Source organism: Macrobrachium nipponense, chromosome 43 (genome assembly GCF_015104395.2).
Source record: "Macrobrachium nipponense isolate FS-2020 chromosome 43, ASM1510439v2, whole genome shotgun sequence".
NCBI lineage: Eukaryota > Metazoa > Arthropoda > Malacostraca > Decapoda > Palaemonidae > Macrobrachium > Macrobrachium nipponense.
Window position 1 is genome coordinate 25,074,635 of NC_061104.1, and position 22,552 is coordinate 25,097,186.

The following is a 22,552-nucleotide window of genomic DNA, read 5'->3' on the forward strand; positions in this document are numbered from 1 at the left end:
AATGAGGTATTCTAGGCAAGAGGTACTAAATGCACTGAAGAAGATGAAAGAAATGGGAAGGCAACCGGACCAGACATGATCCCGGTGGAGGCATGGAAAGCATTAGGAGATGAAGGAGTGGATATACTGTACGATCTTATGATGAAGATCCTTGAACAGGAAAAGATACCAAATGAGTGGCGTGGGAGTATATTGATCCCAATTTTTAAAGGGAAAGGCGATGTCCAAGAGTGTGGTAATTATAGGGGCATTAAATTGATGTCCCACACTTTGAAGATACTGGAAAGGATGATAGATGCTAGACTGAGAGAAGAACGTACAAATAGGTTAAAGAATAGATGGGATTTATGAAGGGAAGGGGAACAACAGATGGTATATTTTGTCTGAGGCAAATAATGGAGAAATTCGGGGAAAGACAAAGGGACCTACATATGGTATCATTGACCTTGAAAAGGTTTATGACCAAGTCCCGAGACAAGAGGTATGGAGGAGCCTGAGGGAGAAGATGGTGCCAGAGAAGTATGTGCGATTGATACAAGAGATGTACCGGAATGTATTTACCAGAGTGAGGAGCAGTGTTGGGGAGACAGAAGGTTTTGAGGTGAGAGTAGGATTACACCAGGGGTCGGCTCTGAGCCCATTTATCTTTAACATAGTGATGGATGTTATAAGAGAGGAAGTAAGGGAGACAGTACCATGGAACATATTGTATGCGGATGATATTGTTCTGTGTGCAGAGAGCAGGGAAGATCTGGAAGTGAAATTGGAAAGATGGAGACAGGTACTGGAGGACAGAGGAATGAGAATAAGTAGATCCAAGACAGAATATATGTGTACCACCACTGAGGGGGATGATAAAGTATTCAGCTTGGTGGAGAGCAAATAAGGAGAGTTGATAAGTTTAAGTATTTGGGATCTTTTGTTAACGCTGGAGGAAGTATGGAAGAAGAAGTAAAACATCGGGTACAGGCAGCTGGAACAACTGAGAGCGGCCTCGGGAGTTCTTTGTGACAAAAGAGTGCCGCTTAGGTTAAAGGAAAAACTTCACAAGACGGTGGTAAGAACAGCAATGCTGTATGATACGGAAACAGCAAGGATGAGAAAAGCAGAGCAGAAGAAGATGGATGTGGCAGAAATGAGAATGCTTAGGTGGATGTCTGGGGTAACAGGAGTGGATAGGATCAGAAATGACTACATAAGGGGGTCAACTAAGGTGGTGGAAGTATCAAAGAAAGTGCAGGAGGGGAGGCTGAGATGGTATGGACACCTGTTGAGGAGAGATGAGGACCACGCTGGGAGACATAGTATGGGGGTGGAGGTGCAAGGAACGAAGAAAAACCGAGGGAGACCAAGAAAGAGATGGAAGGACTGTGTGAGAGGAGACTTAAATGAGAAGGGAATTGATGAGGCAGAAGCACAAGATAGAAATAGATGGAAACGGCTTATCCGAAACGGCGACCCCATATAAAAAGGGAACAAGCTGGGAAGAAGAAGAAGAAGAAGAAGAAGATTATATATATATATATATATATATATATATATATATATTATATATATATACATATATAATATAATTATATTATTATATATATACATTATATATATATATATATATATTATATATATATAGATTATATTATATATATTTATATATATTTATATATTTAATATATTATATATATTATTATATATATATAATATATATATTTATATATAATATATATATTATATATATAATTTTTATATATAATATATATATATATATATATATAATATATATATTAGATTATATATATATATTATATTTATATTATATATATATATATATATATATCTATATATATTATAATATATTATTTATATATCTATCACAGCACGCTTAGTTTTCAAGATTAAGAGTTCATTTTTGGCTCCTTTTTTGTCATTGCCTGAAGTTTAGTATGCAATCATCAGAAATGAAATAAAATATCATTATCATATATAAATAATGCGATATATGATAGCGCAAAAACAAAATTTAATATATAATTGTATACAAATTGCGCTGTGAGCAAAACAGTTGAAGCTGACGAGTTAATTTTGTTTTCGTTGTATTGTACACTAAATTGCAATCATTTTGGTATATAACACATTGTAAAACGATCAAAGCAACACAGAGAAAATATTATCACAAAATGATGCATCAATTCGTAATGTGCTGATGTAAAAAAATGTTTTTTTCAAAAATTCACCATAAATCTAAATATTTTTCTAGAGACTTCCAATTTATTTCAAAATGAAGATAAATGATTGAATATTACTATACTGTAAGAGTTTTAGCCTACAATTGCAGTTTTCAACCATTTCAGACAAGTTAAAGTTGACCGAATGTCTAAGTTTTTTTATATATATATGCAAATGTTTCAAAAATGAGAAAACTACAACCTTCAATTATTTTTTGTTGTATTCTACATGAAATTGTGCACATTTTCATATATAAAACTCTATGAAACGGAGCAAGTATTTCGAGAATGCCACGTACGTATTTCGGAGATTTGCGGCGGAGAATCCGCGCATGGAGGGAAGGAAAGTTTTTTTTAAATTCACTATAAATCTAAATATTGTGCTAGAGACTTCCAATTTGTTTCAAAATGAAGATAAATGACTGAATATTACTAGACTGTAAGATTTTTAGTTTACAATTGCGTTTTTTGACCATTTCGGTAGAGTCAAAGTTGACCGAACATGGTTTTTTTTCTATTTATCGTGATTTATATGCAAATATTTCGAAAATGAGAAAAGCTACAACCTTCAATTATTTTTAGTCGTATTCTACTTGAAATTGCGCACATTTTCATATATAAAACTTTATGTAACGGCTAATTTAAAATGGTGCAAACATTACGACAATTGCATGTATGATTTCTTCGGAAGAGTTACCGCACGGACGTAAGGAAATTTTTTTTTTTTTTCATAAATTCACCATAAATCAAAATATTGTGCTAGAGACTTCCAATTTGTTGCAAAATGAAGGTAAATGATTGAATATTACTAGAATATAAGAGTTTTAGCTTACAATTGTGTTTTCGACCATTTCGGTAGAGTCAAAGTTGACCAAAGGTTGAAATTTTGGCACTTATCATTATTTATATGAAAATATTTCAAAACTGATAAAAGCTACAACCATGGGTTGTTTTTAGTTGTATTTTGCATGAAATTGTGCACATTTCCATATATAAAACTTTATGTAACAGCTAATTTAAAATGGTGCAAACATTACGACAATCGCTCATATGATTTTTTCGGAAGAGTTACCGCGCGGACATAATGAAAAAGTTTTTTTCATAAAATCACCATAAATCGAAATATTGTGCTAGAGACTTCCAATTAGTTGCAAAATGAAGGTAAATGATTGAATATTACTAAAATATAAGAGTTTTAGCTTACAATTGCGTTTTTCGACCATTTCGGTAGAGTCAAAGTTGACCGAAGGTTGAAATTTTGGCACTTATCGTTATTTATATGTAAATATTTCAAAACTGATAAAGGCTACAATCATGAGTATTTTTTGTTGTATTCTACATAAAAATGTGCACATTTTCATATATAATACTCCATGTAATGGCTAATTTAAAATGGTGCAGAAATTATGTCAAAGTGACGAAATAATTTCCGAGATGTGTCACTGATACTTTTTAGTGCAATAAGAAGAAATTCGCGCTTGCGCGCCTGCGTAACGATTGTAAACAAAACAACACTTTGATCCGTGAACTCCCAGCATCCCCCAAGGCGCGTGATTCAAAAGTTTCGACTGGTAGGCCTATAAGTATTTTTCCGCGAATTTTTAAAAAAACTTTTTTATGTCGACGTAAGTTACGTCCGGTCGGCACCCAAAAGACAATTTATCTCGACGTAAAATACGTACAATAGGCGTTTAAGGGTTAATTGTCAAAAGGGTAAAAATTAAAAGAGATAATCCAGGATTATCGGATATCACACGGTCACAAACCTAACCGAAATTACAAAGTACCTTTACAGTCCAAAACATGTAAAAACTGAATATATTAATTTTGTTGTTTATATTTATCTACAACTTTTGTCATAATGAAAGCATAAAGTTTGAATAAACCAAGACTTAAATTTAAGCTTGATGCTTTCATTATGAAAAAGTTGTAGATAAATATAAGCAACAAAATTAATATATTCAGTTTTTACATGTTTTGGACTGTAAAGGTACTTTGTAATTTCAGTTAGGTTTGTGACCATGTGATATCCGATAATCCTGGATTATCTCTTTTAATTTTTACCCTTTTGACAATTAACCATCTGGTATTCTTGATCTTGTTTTCTACCTGAGACCTTTCTCTCCAATTGTACTTCATTAACTCCTTGACAATGTCTGAGTAAAGACAAAAGCGCTTGGATTTCTGACTATCATTTCCTGTGGGATTCGCTTATTTATAAAGTCACGTGAATTACTAACGTGATTTTTAAGCATATATATATATATATATATATATATATATATATATATATAGATATACATAATATATATATATTATATATAACGTATATATATATATGTAATCTATATATATATATATATATATATATAATATATATATATATTATATAATTATACATATAATATAATATTATATTATATATTATATTATAATACGGTATATATATTATATATATATATACTAATAATAATAGATATATATATATATATAGAAATATATATTGGTGTTTTGGGTAGCAAAAAAAATCTAACATTCTAGTGATATTCAATTATTTACCTTCATTTTGAAACAAATTGGAAGTCTCTACCACAATATTTTGATTTATGGTGAATTTTTGAAAAACTTGTTCCTTCCCTCCGTGCGCGGTATCATGGCCGCAAAGCTCCGAAATGCTTGAGTCACTTTGTCGTAATATTTGCACCATTTTACATTAGCTGTTATATAGAGTTTTATATATGCATATGAAAATGTGCGCAATTTTATGTGAAATACAACAAAAAATAATTCATAGTTGTATCTTTTATCATTTTTGAAATATTTGCATATAAATCACGATAAATAGAAAAAATTCTGCACATGGTCAACTTTGACTCTACTGAAATGGTCGAAAAATGCAATTGTAAGCTAAAACCTACAGTCTAGTAATATTCAATCATTTACCTTCATTTTGAAACAAATTGGAAGTCTTTAGCACAATATTTTGATTTATGGTAAATTTTTGAAAACAAAATTTTTCCTTCCCTCTGCGCACGGTATCTCGGCCGCAAATCTCCGAAATGTTTGAGTCACTTTGTCGTAGTATTTGCACCATTTTATATTAGCCTTTATATTGAGTTTTATATATGAAAATGTGCACAATTTCATGTAGAATACAAAAAAAATAAATCATGGTCATAGCTTTTATCATTTTTTAAATATTCAATATAAATCACAATAAATAGAAAAAATTCGACATTCAGTCAACTTTGACTCGACCGAAATGGTCGAAAAACGCAAATGTAAGCTAAAACTCTTACAGCCTAGTAATATTCAATCATTTACCTTTATTATGAAACAAATTGGAAGTCTCTAGCACAATATGTCGATTTATGGTGAATTTAAAAAAAAAAAATGTTTTCCTTCCCTCCGCGCGGTATCTCGGCCGCAAATCTCCGAAATGCTTAGTCACTTTGTTGTAATATTTGTACCATTTTATATTAGCCATTATATAGAGTTTAATATATGAAAATGTGTGCAATTTCATGTTGAATACAACAAAAAAATAACTCATGGTCGTAGCTTCTATCATTTTTGAAATATTTGCATATAAATCACGATAAATAGAAAAAATTCTACATTTGGTCAACTTTGACTCGACCAAAATGGTCAAAAGACGCAATTGTAAGCTAAAATCCTTACAGTCTAGTAATATTCTATCATTTAAATTCATTTCATGAAACAAATTGCAAGTTTCTAGCACAATATTTAGATTTATGGTGAATTTTTGAAAAAAATTCACCAGTGGTATCTCGGCCGCAAATCTCCAAAATGCTGGAGTCACTTTGTCATAATATTTGCATTGTTTTATATTAGCTGTTACATAGAGTTTTATATATGAAAATGTGCGCAATTTCATGTAAAATACACACAAAAATAACTCATGGCCGTAGCTTTTATCATTTTTGAAATATTTGCATATAATCATGATAAATAGAAAAAATTCGACGTTCGGTCAACTTTGACTTGACCGAAATGGTCGAAAAACGAAAAACGCAATGTAAGCTAACACTCTACAGTCTAGTAATATTCAACTATTTACCTTCATTTTGAAACAAATTGGAAATCTCTAGCACAGTATTTCGATTTATGGTGAATTTAAAAAAAAAAACTTTTTCCTTCCCTCCATGTGCGGTATCTTGGCCGCAAATCTCCAATATACTTGAGTCACATTGTCGTAATATTTGTACCATTTTATATTGGCCGATAAATAGTACACAATTTTATGTAAAATACAACAAAAAATAACTCATGGTCATAGCTTTTATCAGTTTTGAAATATTTGCATATAAATCACGATAAATTAAAAAAATTCGACATTCGGTCAAATTTAACTCGACCGAAATGGTCGAAAAATGCAATTTTAAGCTAAAAACTCTTACAGGCTAGTAATATTCAATCAATTACCTTCATTTTGCAACAAACGGGAAGTCTCTAGCACAATATTTCGATTTATGGTGAATTTAAAAAAAAAAAAAAAAAAAAAAAAAAAAAATTTATGTCCGCACGTTACGAATTCATGCATCATTTTGTGATAATATTTCCCCTGTGTTGCTTTGATAATTTTACAATTTGTTATATGCCAAATGATTGCAATTTAGTGTACAATACAGCGAAAAAAAATGAACTCATTAGCTTTAAGCGTTTTGCTCACAGAACGATTTGTATGCAATTATATATGAAATTTTTTTTCGCACTGTCATATATTCCAATATTAATATATGATATTTTTTTTCATTTCTGATGGTTGCGTACTAAACTTAAGGCAATGACAAAAAAAAGAGCCAAAAATGAACTCTTAACCCTCTTACGCCGACTGGACGTATTTTACGTTGACATTTTTTGTCTCCCATGTGCCGACTGGACGTATGTTACGTCGACTTACAAAAGTTTTTTTTAAAATTCGCGGAAAAATACTTATAGGCCTACCAGCCTAAAACTTTTGAATCACGCGCCTTGGGGATGCTGGGAGTTCACGGATCAAGGTGTTGTTTTGTTTACAATCGTTACGCAGACACGCAAGCGCGAATTTCTTTCTTGCCGCACTAAAAAGTATCTGTGACATCTTGGAAAGTATATCCTCAGTTTGAATAAATTTTTGTACCATTGTAAATTAGCCATTACATGAAGTATTATATATGAAAATGTGCACATTTTATGTAGAATACAACAATAAAATACTCATGATTGTAGCTTTTATCAGTTTTGAAAGATTTCCATATAAATAACGATAATTGCCAAAATTTCAACCTTCGGTCAACTTTGACTCTACCGAAATGGTTGAAAAACGCTATTGTAAGCTAAAACGCTTATATTCTATACTCTGTTTTTTTTCATCTGTCCATCCGACTGTGCTGCGTCCCGGGCTTGAAATAGTTACGCTGTGTAAGTTTTAGGTAAATAAAGGATATCTGGTTGTACATTTGCAACTGAAAAGTGTTTTAATAATTTACTGTATGCAAATTACACCGTTAATATTCGAAATAGGATATTGTTATTATTGTTGAATGTAAGCTGCCTTTTCGGGGTGGCGAAAGGAACAGCCAGACGCAAATTCCATCAAACAGATGCTAAACCAAGTTACGTCATATCCTCTAAGGCTGAAACGCACTTTATAAAAATTAACAGTACATACTGATATTACTTACGTATAATGAAGTAATACGTTGACATCTTGCCGTAGTGAACAGCGAGAGAAGCAATTTTCCCGCCACTGCGTCTGGCTGTTCCATTCGCCACCCCGAAAAGGGAGCTTACATTCAACAATAATAACAATAACCTATTTCGAATATTAATGGTGTAATACGCATACAGTAAATTATTAAAACACTTTTCAGTTGCAAATGTACACCCAGATATCCTTTTATTTACCTAAAACTTACACGTAGCGTAACTATTTAAAGCCCGGGACGCAGTGTTACCATACAAAAACACCACAGGCGGATGGACAGATGAAAAAAAACAGAGTATAGTAATATTCAATCATTTACCTTAATTTTGCAACTAATTGGAAGTCTCTAGCACAATATTTCGATTTATGGTGAATTTATGAAAAAACTTTTTCCTTACGTCTGCGCGGTAAACTCTTTTCCGAAAACAAAAAAAATCATACATGCGATTGTGGTAATGTTTGCACTATTTTAAAATTAGCCGTTATATAAAGTTTTATATATGGAAATGTGCGCAATTTCATGCACAATACAACAAAACAAAACACCCATGGTTGTAGCTTTTATCAGTTTTGAGATATTTTCATATAAAATAACGATAATTGCCAAAATTTCAACCTTTGGTCAACTTTGACTCTACCGAAATGGTCAAAAAACGCATTTTAAATTAGCCGTTACATAAAGTTTTATATATGAAAATGTGCGCAATTTCATGTAGAATACAACGAAAAATAATTGAAGGTTGTAGCTTTTCTTATTTTTGAAATATTTGCATATAAATCACGATAATAGAAAAAAAACCACGTTTGGTCAACTTTGACTCTACCGAAATGGTCGAAAAACGCAATTGTAAGCTAAAACTCTTACAGTCTAGTAATATTCAGTCATTTATCTTCATCTTGAAACAAATTCAAAGTCTTTAGCAAATATTTAGATTTATGGTGAATTTTTAAAAAAAATCTTTCCTTCCCTCCACGCGCGGATTCTCCGCCACAAATCTCCGAAATACGTACGTCCCATTCTCGGAATATTTGCTCCGTTTCATATTAGGCATTTCATAGAGTTTTATATATGAAAATGTGCGCAATTTTATGTAGAATAAAACGAATAATATTTGAAGGTTGTAGCTTTTCTTATTTCTGAAATAATTGCATATAAAAAATATATATATAAAAAAATTCGACATTCAGTCAAATTTAACTCGTCAGATATGGTCGAAAACTGCAATTGTAAGCTAATACTCTTACAGTATAGTAATATTCAATCATATGTCTTCATTTTTGAAAGAAATTGGAAGTCTCTAGGATAATATTTAGATTTATGCGGTGGAATTTTTGAAAAAATATTTGTTTACGTCCGCGCGTACGAATTCATGCATTATGTGTGATAATATTTTCTCTGTGTTGCTTTTATCGTTTTACAATGTGTTATATACCAAAATGATCGCAATTTAGTGTAAATTACAACGGAAAAAAAGTAACTTGTTACCTTTAACCGTTTTGCGCACAGCGCGATTTGAATACAATTATATATGAAATTTCGTTTTTGCGCTATCATATATCGCATTATTTATATATGATAATGATAATTTTTTTCATTTCTGATGGTTGCCTACTAAACTTCAGGCAATGACAAAAAAAGGAGCCAAAAATGAACTCTTAATCTTGAAAACTTAAGAGCGCTGTGATTTTTTGAAAAAAATATCTTTTTTCCGCTCCGCTCACTCCGAAACCCCTCCGGCACACGGGAGACAATTTTTTATTTACCACTCCGGCGTAAGAGGGTTAATCTTGAAAATTAAGCGTGCTGTGACTTTTTTTTTTTTTTTTAACTTTTTTTTCTGCTTCGGCGATCACTCCCAAACCCTGCCGGCATATGGGAGACGATTTCTGAAATACCGCTTAGGCGTTTAAGGGTTAATTCCTTTTCATAAGCTTTATGGTCTGAACGGCATTTCTACAAATGTATGAAATCGTTAGACATAACGGCGGTAGCGGCACTGTTGACCCAAAATTGTGCCATAAAAATACCTTAAAATGCCTTATTTTTCTTAATGAATATTTTTGACGATAGTCGTAAAACCAATTCCCCGCTAAGTGATTGCACCGTTAACCACGGGGCTTAGGAACCAGGAACACCAATGTCGTTCAAGTGCAATTTGGAGTGAATTTAGACCAAATTGTGTATAATTACAATCAAATAAGCACTGTGGAGTTTCAGTTGTGATGGCAGTGAGGATAAAACCACCAATTACAAGGTAAAAATGAATTTCAGTTCAAACCATGACCCCGGGAATAAGAAGTTTCATACTTTCACTAATATAGACAACAAAATGTTGTTTCATTGTGCTGATTACAACTTCAGTCTTGAGTAAGATCAATAAACGTTACATATATATGCTAATATTGTTCAAGTGAGTGCTGGGAAGGACGTGGCATCGATGCCGGTTATGAATGGCACCTCAGTCGGTCGACGCCATATTGGATTTAAAAACTGCCTTGAAAACATATTTTACGAAGACCTCACATGATTATTTTAGTTCATATGGCGCTTTCATATATCACATTATGTTGACAAAACTTCAATTTTTTGAATCGTATGCTTAAAGATGTAATTGTATTCTTGTTTCACCAATTAAATATCGAATGAATAAGGCTGATCCACCCGATGACGATGGATCCACTGCGGTGTTTCCCCCTATAAACCATGCCTGATGTTTTAAGGAATATGAATATAGCTAGGGTGTCCCCTGTAAGCAACACATGTCAGAATCCCCCTACTGGCATGATAAATGGGCAGGGTTCATGACTACAGCCAAAGAAGGTAGTGAAAGAGTGGGAGATAAAACGTTGGTACTCTTGACAGGAAGACCGAGGGAGATAGTAGCTGTGATAAGAGAGGAGGAGGGAGGAGGAGGCAGATAGACTTCTTTTGTTTGCATGAGACTAGGTGGAAGGGGAGTGGAACTAGAGAAATAGGAAGTGGGTATAAGCTCGATTGCAGTGGGTCACAAGGGGGAAGAAATGGATTTGGAATTATAGTAACAGCTGGAAGGAAAGAGTGGTAGAAGTAAAGACAGTAAAGGATATGCTTTTAAAGATTCCAATAATAATAGGGGACAAAGTAGTATATATAATATCAGCATATGCTCCTCAAATGGGGTACCAAGAGCAAGAGAAAGAATTACTTGGACAAGAATTTGAGGCTGCCATTAGAACAGTGAAAGAGGAGGAGAAACTAATAATAGGAGCTGATATGAATGGCATGTTAGGAAAGGAAGAGATGGGTATGAGGAGGTACACAGAGGCCATGACGATGAGGATTATATACTGGAGATGGCTCAGAGTTTTGAATTTGCATGTATGAACACATGGTTTCAGAAGGTGGATAAATACTTGATAACTAATGAAAGTGGAGGAGTGCAAAGCCAAGTAGATACATCCTGGTTAGAGGAGCCGACAACAGCAATTTGACGAACTGCATAGTGATCTTGAGAGAAGTGAGTGTTAAACAACATAGGTTGGTAGTGATGGATTTGCAAATGAGAAAGAAGAGAAAGAGGAGATCTACAATTAAGATTTGGGACCTTAAAGGAGAAAAGGGGCAGCAATTTAGGACTGAGAGAGAGATGGCTGGAAGGGAAATGTAGAATTTGGACAGGGTAATACAGTGGAAAATATCTGGGCAGACATGAGAGAAATGTGTGTGGGGGAAGCAGAGGAACTGGTGGGGAGAACCAGTGCATATGGAGTGTTGAGAGGAGAAAAGTGGTGGTGGAATTGGGAGGTGCAAAAATCAATTAAAAGAAAATTAAAAGCATGTAAGGATGCAAAAATAAGGCATGCACAGGGTGCAGAGGAATGGTACAGAGAAGAGGAAAGAGATGCAAGGAGGGTAGGTATGGCTATTGAAAGTGCAGTAGAGCAGTTGAATGAAAGACTAGGAACAAGAGAAGGAGAAAAGGATATCTATAAGATTTCAAACTTGAGGAAAAGGCAGAGACAGGATGTAGGTAAATTGGGTGTCGTCAAGGATAGAGATGGAACCATATTGCAAGGGGGTGAAAACATTAAGAAGAGATGGAGAGAGTAATATGTATTTTGAACAACTTTTAAATATTGAAAATGAAAGAGAGAGGAGACAGGGGAAGCACAGAGGGTAGAGGTACCAATGATGGAGATACAGGATACAGAAGTGAGGAGAGCACTAAGTAAAATGAAGAATGATAAAGCACCAGGTCCATCAGAGTTCCAAATTGTAATGATCAAATTACTAGTTATTGAAGGGGAGAAATGGATGTTGGATTTATTAGAGGCTATATGGGAAGCCAAAGTAATGCCAAGGGACTGGGAGGAGAGTCTAATGGTATATATATACAAATAGAAGGGAGGTGTCATGAATTGTGGTAGCTACAGGAGAATTAAACTAACAGCATGGATTGAAAGTTTTAGAGAGTATGCTGGATGAGAGGATGAGAGATTAAGAGAGATTGTAAAGATTGGGAAACAACAGTATGGATTCACGAGAGGAAGAGTGATGGTAGATGTAAGAAAGCTACAGGAAAAGAGGCTGTAGGGAAACTAGGAGCTCTGTTGTTCATTTACAGTGGTTCCCCATATTTGCTGGGGATGGGTACCAGACCCACCTGCAAATAGTTGAAACCCCTATAAAAATGCTTAAAATTGCTTTGTTCATATACGAAACAAACCTTTGGTCTTAAGATTAGAATTTACAGGAACAAAGAGCTGTGGGAGTTGTACGCCGATGATCTGGTGATTACTGCTGAAAATGAGGAAGACCTACAGAGAAAGGTTGGAGAGTGGCAGGAGTCTTTAGAGTGAGTTGGCTTAAAGGTGAATGTGAATAAAACAGGTTTTGGTGAACAGTAGGGAAGATTGAGGCGGAATAGTAATACAAGAAAGAAAAGGCTCAATTATAAACCGGTGGAAAAATTTAGATAAGTAGGATCTACAGGAGGGAGGTTGTGAGATTAAAGTTAACAGTAGAATAAAAGCTGCATGGAGGAAGTGGAGAGAGGTACTGGAGCATCAATAAGAAAATGTCAATCAAGCTAAACGTCAAGATCTACAGCACAGAGATAAGACCAGTGTTAATGTATGGATCGTAAATATGGGCTCTTAAGAAGAAAAGAAGAAGAAAAGCTTGAGAGAACAGAGATGAGAATGCAGAGGTAGATTATGAGAATAACGCAGCTTGAGAGATTGGAAAATGACAAAATAAGAAGGGCAGGAGGGCAGGCTTAGTAAAGGTTACAGAGATGATAAGAGAGGCACAATTGAGATGTCATGGGCATATGTTCAGGATGGATGAGGAGGAGGGAGTGAAGAGGGCATGGGAGGAACCTGTTAGAAGAAGATCAATAGGGAGACAGAGAATTAGATGGTGAGATAAAGTGAAGGAAGATATGGAGAGAAGAGGTTTGGTGGATGATGATGCCTTTGATAGAAGGCAGTGGAGAAGGTGCATCAGGCAACCAACCCCTTAATGTGAGGATAATGGTGGGAAAGAAGAGTTAGAATCGGTATTCCTGAAATGAGGAAGGCACAATAATCTTGCACTCAGATGCAACATAATTAGGTATGTTACCATAAAACCACAAGGGATAATACATATATAGGTTCTTGTGCTTCCTGTTCTTTATTGCCAAACACTAAAGGGTATCTGGAATAAAGAAAACAACTGATAACCTGTTACTTCACCTTGAATAAAAAATTCCTGAAACTATTGCCTTTTTTTTAGAGTAGTGGTCATGCTGAGATATTGCTGGGGAAGGTGTCACACTAACCCTGCAGCCAGACCCCCAAAAATTATGTAAGTTACCTTAGATCCAGAAAGAATTATATGTTTACTTATAAGTTCTTGTGTTGTTTCCTGCTCTTTATTACTAAACCCTAGTGGGTATCCAGAATAAAGAAAACAGTTGATAACATGTGACTTTATCTTGTATGAAAAATTCCTGAACCACTGTGCCTTGAGAGTGGTGGTCATGCAGAGATATTGCAGGGAAGGTATGATACTGTAATCCTGCAGTGAGACTCAAGGTAATAATGCATGTGAAGATTCTTGTGTTGTTCCCGTTCTTTATTGCCAAAGCTTGAGGGGTATCTGGAATGAAGAAAATGTTGATAACCAGTAACTGTACTTCGGACCAAAAATCCATCTGGGTTGTTGGGATTCATGCATGAGGAGCTCAGTTTTGAGGATGAGCAGCAGTTACACTATCAAAAAACAGGTTTTACCATAGGAAACCCTGTTTTTGGTAGCTACTGTAAGTCTTCAAACCAGCCCACTTTCCTTGATGAATAGGCATGGCACTAGGGTGAATATTTATCTTGCACAGACCTGGTGTGTATTGAGGAAGATAGCCGACATACTTGCTATTATCTCTGTTGCTAGTAAGATGAAGGAAGAAGCCGAGACGGTCATTGTGTATGCCCACCTTCCACTCTAGGTAGATTGTCCTCCCACCTATTGATGAGACTCCATCTGTGAAAGCGTAAGTTCACATTCCAGTCGAAGTAAATACCAAATTTTAAAAAAGTAATTTGTATTGTTTCTAGGATATGAACCTACTCTTTTATTGGACATTTTACCCTCTTCATGTTTCAGATCTCTCCCAATCATGGAGTTGAGCAGTACTGCAGACAGACAAATTCACAAACTCAAGAGCTAACCCAGCTCAGGTCACGGGTCTCAGAGGCCTACTGATAGGCTTTTGTTTTTTTACCTAAGTCTGTAGACAGCCACAGCACACTTTGCACTGAGTACTGTCCATCTATGAAAATGTAGGTTCATATCCTGGGAAAAATACAAATTATTTTTAAAAATTTTACACTTGCTGAGCATGTTCAGTAGAACTCTTCTTTTAGAGCTTTTTGCTTGTGGCTCTGGAAAAGGTATTTTATGATTAATGGGAGTTAGGAAACAATTGTAGGTTATCGTGAATTTGTCATATTTATACTAGCTCATTAATTGTAATTTCCTCTCCCCTTCCCCCTTCTCTTGAGATGGAGGATAGCACAGAAGAATAAGGATGTCTGTCATGAGCCAATGAATTTGGCTATAACATGGACATTGTGGATCTTGCTGTTTTTCATATTTGTATGTCTGAGTGCATTTTCATGGAAGGGTATGTATGATTAATGCCTTTATGTAGAAAAATTCCTTTTATGAAAAAAAAAGTATTTTACAAAGGACTTTGTACCAAAGATGACATACTGAAATGCTAAATTGTAGTAAACTAGGAGCTACGGTTTATGGTCAGCTATTAGGCCCCCCTTCTTTAGAACTCTCTCTTCTAGGAAGGGTGTCAGGTGGGTTAAATCCCAGCTGGTTTAGGATGCTTCTACCTCCCTCCAAGTATGAATCTATCTTATTGTTAAGACCGACAGTTTGTTCCGCATATGAACAAATGACAAATTTGTCATCAATTTGTACTTTTCATTGCTAAGAAACCTTGAGGTCTTAACGTTTACTGCCCATCCGTAGCCACCCCTCTCTCTTTTCCTGGGTTGGGGGAAAGATTAGCGCATCATGAGGTTCTATGCCTGGTCGGTGACAGCTTCAAAAACGCATGAGCTGCCAGATGCCAACAGATTCCTTGCTTTACAATCTTTGTTTGTTTTAACTGGTTTCCAGCTGGTGCAAGATTATCATATTGTTAAGACCTCAGGTATGATTAAAAATTTGTCAGATTTTAGAAGTGATGACTAGGAGTGGCAAACCTCTTTTATTTTTATTTTTTTCATCTAGGAGCACTATACGTTCCTTACCCAGACCAATGTAAATGGCATTACTGCACCAAAGTAGTAGGTGTGTTTTTATGAAACAAAATTGATTTGGAAATAACTAAAATACATTATTGTAGTAGTACAGGTAGTCCCTGGTTCACAACGGGGCTTTGTTCTTGAGGCGCGTCATAAGCCGAAAATCGTCATAAGCTGGAACATCATAGAAAATTGTCAAAATCCAAGAAAACCTTACTTATAATGCTTGGGTTGTATTGAAAACTATGTAAACTGCATTTTTATAGTTTTTCATAAACAAAATCTACAACTGTTGATTATTTTGCCTTTTTGGAGTCATATTTCTTCCGTCAGATCAGCGTTGTAAGTTTCGTAACATGCATAGTAAACCTGGGAATAATTTCTGATGAATATAATTGAAAAGCGTCGTAACCTCAGAATGTCATAAGTTGAAACCGTTGTAAACCGGGGACTGCCTGTACTATTACAATTGTCCAGATGGTCATTAAGTGCACAGCTACTTATCTTCCTTGAAAAGTATTCGTTAAATTGATGTTTATATTCATGAAGTAATTTTACATTAATCTATCTAGGTACATATTATATAGTCTTTGCATACAGTGATCAACAGTGGTTGATGGAGCCATTGTATTAGTAATATATTACTGTACATATAGTATAATTGCATTGCTTTTCAGCAATAAACCAAAGTTAGATCTCTGTAAATCAAATCAGATTACTACATTACCATTTGAAGTTTGAGGCTTGATCAAATTTATTTCTTCTGATAAGGTTAACTGAATTGTGTTTGAACTATATTGAGTGTTTTTATAATTTTTGCTCTACCAACAGATTGGTCATCTTGTGTCTATATGCCAAATTTTGTCGATGGATTGACTATTGCATCTTACGTGATGGGAGGCCTTCTCTTGTTACTATCACTTCCTCTGATATTTGCATCTCTGCGTTGGACATGGCAATCTGTTCTTAGACCTCAGCTGTACCCTGAGGTCCCTTTCTTAACATTAGATGAGCCAAATACTACATGATAATTATAATTTTTTATTTTTTGAAAAATATTTATTCTTTATATCTCATATTTTTATGGGTGTTTAGAACCTGTTTCACAAAATATGGAATAAAAAATAAAGCTACTAACTCTGATGGCAATGCTCATGTTAGGGGAGCTTCAACCAATAGCAGATTAATTTTAACTTTGAAATAGCATAAAAACTACACGGGTGTTTGGAGGAAGCTGTTGTTATAATTACTGCTCCTATTAATATGAATTGTGTTATAGGTAGCAAGAAATGAAATAGAAAATCATTTTAGCTCATAGCTATTGCTTAGATTGTGTAAAATATCTCCCATTTATTATTGCTATTTTTTAATTTCTTTTTATAAAGTTTTGAACAAGTGGATTGGAATATCTAATGATGACATATGTCTATGCACAAGATGGCTTGATCCTCACCTCAGATTCTTGTCATTGATATTTGCCATCTTTGTTGAGTAGTGTTAATGCTTAGGCTAGTGGTGACTTAAGAAAAATGATTTGAATAAATTTTTGTTTATGGAAGTCAAGTTTAGTGAAAGGGGCATGGTAGTATATTTATGTGGAGTGTGGTAATATGTAATGAATAAAAAGGGGAACAGAAATTAACAGCTTTTTGCTGACAGATGAATGAGGAACATGGACTTCATTGTGCAAGAGCAACAGTTTAAAAATGAGTAATGGTGACTGCAGATGTTGAAGCATAACAAAATTAAGGGTTACTAGTCAGAGAGAGGTAAGTTTGCTCAGCAGTTAAGTTGTTGTAGAGCATTTTTTGTGACTGTAAGAAAAGAAATGTTAGACATGCTACAGTGTTCATACGATTTGTATACCAAGAAATTTGAAAATTTTTAGTGAAAGCCAAAAGTTTTAATGATTGAGGATTAATCATTCATTATGTGCCATAGGAGAATGTTTTGAACCATTGTAAAGAATAAAGCTGTGCAGAAAGATAGAATGTGGGCAATAGATTTACGTATCAGTGAAGATGGTATATCAGTAGCAGTAATTTTAAAATGGACCACTTAATGGCTTGTATGTTATGTTTGGTGCATATGCACTGTAAGTGATAAGGGTTAATGTACTTTTGTAGTCAGTATATTATAAGGCTAAAACCAGTGTCTTATGATTGTGTTAAGAGGTTGACAAAAGATTGTATAGTTTGGTACAAAAAACAGAGGAGATGGTTTTTCAGATGTAACTCAGTATAGGAAGCAGGCTTGAATTTAGTCACGGTAAAAAGATGGAATATATAATAATTTGAGCTATTCTGTAAAGAAGGCAAGATCTTAGTGGTTAGTGAGCTAAATTGCTTGATTTTTAGAAAACTTGTAAAAAGACAATTAAATTCAGGAATTTGCAAAAGTTGGCTTTTATATTTTTTATATAAATTTTAGCCTATGGTAAACTGAATAAGGGTTGTATTCATTGGTAGCTTGAATTTGAGAAAGATAATTTTTCACTTTTCATAGTGAGTTCCTTTTAAGTATTTACTGGGGTGGAAAAATATGTCAAAATAGGTTGATAAGGATAGGTCAGTGCATCTTGTGATATGAAAAGTTTGATACAAAGGTAAAATTTTGTGATGTTAAAAGAGAAATGCCTTATTATTATAACGGTATAGTCTGATTGTTATAGCTTTTTGTTAATTTTGCAAGTTGTGACTGCATAAATTTCAAACTTCCTAGTACAGTATATTTAATTCCAATAGAATAGATATTCAAATGAAATCTTGAAAGTTTATTTTTTGTAAAGGGACACTGAATACTCAATGCAGTAAGTTTTTTGTCATAATGAAGCTGGAAGAGAAATCCTTATATGTATCTTATTTGTTATACTGTACCAATTTTTACTTCACTAGATTTCGTGAATGTCTACATAAAAAAAGACTTGTTCTTTAGTAGAATGGCTTTTAACTATCAGTCCTTTGGTGATCAAGAATCCACATAGATTGATAAGCAGATGTATCAGGTAAGATAGCTTTTAGTATGTATTTTTAAATTTTGTCGTTGAAGGTGCTTGTATTAGGTATGTGGGTTATGTGTAGGAATTTCATCATAATCCTCAACAATTAGACTAAATTGACAATTGCTTTAAATGGGTGTACCCCCTAGATGATACCAACCATGAGTAGCTGTTTACCAATAAGAACAGTAAACATACCTTTTGATCCGTGTGAATTTTTTTTTTTTTTTTTTTTTTTTTTAAGCCTTACATTACATCTTATTCTTCTGTGCCAGCCCACATCTGGAAGAGTTGGAGGAAGAGAGGAAGACACTGAAGATTGCAATTATTGGGTTGGTATAAAAACTTGTTATATGTATGTTTATTGTTTGTTACATAAAACCCATTAGTCATGATTAGCTAAATTACAATGTACAGGGTAAGATGAAGCTGCAGAACATCTGAAGAGAGAAAATGATGTGCAAGAAGTCTCATTATCTTAGTCCAGTGGGCATTTGAACCAGTGATGAATTTAGAAATCTAGGTAGCTTTTATAAGTACTAATGGATGCAATGGGTGACATAACTCCAGATAGTGCTTACGCCAAGCATGTGAATCATAAAGGGAGATACTGCAACAATATACATCTCCACATGTACTAAAGGGATGAGGGATGAAGTCATGAAGAGTAAATGGTTGAATGACTACACGCAACTTACTAATGATCAGATTTAGTGAGAAACATCTATAGACAGACAGACCTCAAAAGGTGTTAATCCTTAGTTGTACAAGAGCCTCTTGAGAAACATATAACTACATGCAAGGAGGAATCTGTTGAAGCTGACCATAGGTCTAGAGAGTCCAGTTTCATTAGGCAGGAGAAGAGATGGAAGAGAGAGAGAGAGAGAGAGAGAGGACCAGAAAGATACAGACTTTGGGAAGTTTTGTTGGAAATGTTGTGGACAGCCCACTGAACTGCTTAGAAGTGGCAAGAGCTGATTGGAACTTACTCAACTGTCTGCAATGCTGTAACAAGAGAAGTGTGAAGATGCCTGACTGCCTTCAGACTGGAGGACGGCAACAACAACCAAAACTACTGAGCTCAGCTGTAGAGAGCAAAAGTGAGTGAGACTACAGTTAGCAACAATTGCCAACAGGCCCAGCCAGGGCATCCTTACTCATGTCACATCTTCATTGACCCAAAGAGAAGGAACCACTGGGAAGGAAGACTGATTACTGGATGGTAGAGAAGGGCAATTAGACTATGTCAAAAACTCTTGACACTTTTGGGTAACACAAGACACAACAAAACTGGGGGATTAAGGGGCTCAAGTTGCAAGACTTTAGAGGAACTCAACCTTCAAGGGACATAGGGGCTGCCTTGATTGTAAAGCAGAGATATAAGTAATCATTCCAACTGTTCCCATATCTCCCAGGTTAGGGATTGAATCCTGTTCTTTTGAGATGAAAACGGAGGCACTAACACTTGTGCAGAGTTCAGTACTGAAAAGGAATGAGAATCAGATGGAGAGACCAAAACCTCACTGTCTGCAGCTACAGATGGAGAGACCAAAACCTCACTGTCTGCAGCTACAGGAAGATGGGAAGGAGAGGGGAAGCATGCTAGCAAAGGGACAAGACCCTGGAAGGATGAACCCCCTCACAGATTCTATTTCCCAAGCTTGGTACTGCACATTTTGCCCTCCTTAAGGGGGAAACTGATAATCCTTACTTGGAGGCACTAACTTGGAGGCACTACCAAGAGCACTAAAGAGTAGCAGGCCCTACCCTCTTACTAAAAGGAAAATGCAGAGGCAGGATTAAGACAGCATTCTTGCTCAATGATTAGTATAAATGGGGAAGCGCAACTGTAACACACAGAAAAAAATTAGTTTATAGATTCTAAGGAATGCAAACAGAAAAAAACTAAAATTTACTGTTAACCCTCTTACACCGACTGGACGTATTTTACGTCGACATTTTTTGTCTCCCGTGTGCCAACTGGACGTATTTTACGTCGACTTACAAAAGTTTTTTTTAAAATTCGCGGAAAAATAGTTATAGGCCTACCAGCCTAAAACTTTTGAATCACGCGCCTTGGGGGATGCTGGGAGTTCACGGATCAAGGTGTTGTTTTGTTTACAATCGTTACGCAGGCGCGCAAGCGCGAATTTCTTTCTTGCCGCACTAAAAAGTATCTGTGACACATCTCGGAAATTATTTCGTCACTTTGACATAATTTTTGTACCATTGTAAATTATCCGTTACATGAAGTATTATATATGAAAATGTGCGCATTTTTATGCAGAATACAACAATAAAATACTCATGATTGTAGCTTTTATCAGTTTTGAGATATTTTCATATAAATAACGATAATTGCCAAAATTTCAACCTTTGGTCAACTTTGACTCTACCGAAATGGTCGAAAAACGCATTGTAAGCTAAAACGCTTATATTCTAGTAATATTCAAGCATTTACCTTCATTTTGCAACAAATTGGAAGTCTCTAGCACAATATTTCGATTTATGGTGAATTTATGAAAAAAATAACATTTTATTTACGTCCGCGCGGTAACTCTTCCGAAAAAATCATACGTGCGATTGTGGTAATGTTTGCACCATTTTAAATTAGCCGTTACATAAAGTTTTATATATGAAAATGTGTGCAATTTCATGTAGAATACAACAAAAAATAATTGAAGGTTGTAGCTTTTCTCATTTTTGAAATATTTGCATATAAATCACGATAGAAAAAAAACCATGTTCGGTCAACTTTGACTCTACCGAAATGGTGAAAAATGCAATTGTAAGCTAAAACTCTTACAGTCTAGTAATATTCAGTCATTTATCTTCATCTTGAAACAAATTCGAAGTCTCTAGCAAAATATTTAGATTTATGGTGAATTTAAAAAAAAATCTTTCCTTCCCTCCGCGCGCGGATTCTCCGCCACAAATCTCCGAAATACGTACGTTCCATTCTTGGAATATTTGCTCCGTTTCATATTAGGCATTTCATAGAGTTTTATATATGAAAATGTGCGCAATTTCATGTAGAATAAAACGAAAAATATTTGAAGGTTGTAGCTTTTCTTATTTCCGAAATATAAAAAACATTATATATAAAAAAATTAAATATAAAAAACATTATATATAAAAAAATTCGACATTCAGTCAACTTTAACTTGTCAGATATGGTCAAAAACTGCAATTATAAGCTAATACTCTTACAGTATAGTAATATTCAATCATTGTCTTCATTTGAAAGAAATTGGAAAGTCTCTAGGACAATATTTAGATTTATGGTGAATTTTTTGAAAAAAAAATATTTGTTTACGTCCGCGCGTTACGAATTCATGCATTATTTTGTGATAATATTTTCTCTGTGTTGCTTTTATTGTTTTACAATGTGTTATATACCAAAATGATCACAATTTAGTGTACATTACAACGAAAAAAAAGTAACTTGTTATCTTTAACCATTTTGCGCACAGCGCGATTTGAATACAATTATATATGAAATTTCGTTTTTGCGCTATCATATATCGCATTATTTATATATGATAATGATAATTTTTTTCATTTCTGATGGTTGCATACTAAACTTCAGGCAATGACAAAAAAAGGAGCCAAAAATAAACTCTAAATCTTGAAAACTAAGCGCGCTGTGATTTTTTGAAAAAAATATTTTTTCCGCTTCAGTGCTCACTCCGAAACCCCTCCGGCACACGGGAGACTTTTTTTTATTTACCGCTCCGGCGTAAGAGGGTTAATAAATAAGAAAGTATAACTGTGAATAAATACAAAAAATTATTCTGAAAATCCAAGATTAATATTCATTATGTATGCACAAATAAG

The 22,552-nt window shown here is 34.5% G+C and overlaps 1 protein-coding gene across 2 annotated transcripts in view; it reads left to right on the forward strand.

Annotated features, from left to right (window-relative positions):
• LOC135213589 (beta-secretase 1-like) overlaps positions 1 to 18,656 on the forward strand; it is a 178,748-nt gene extending 160,092 nt beyond the window's left edge. For both annotated transcript variants that reach the window (XM_064247588.1, XM_064247589.1), the window contains one exon: positions 16,549 to 18,656. In XM_064247588.1, coding sequence (XP_064103658.1) covers positions 16,549 to 16,745 — 197 coding nt within the window. In that variant the 3' untranslated portion in view covers positions 16,746 to 18,656. The remainder of the gene's footprint in view (positions 1 to 16,548) is intronic.
• Positions 18,657 to 22,552: the final 3,896 nt, after the last annotated feature.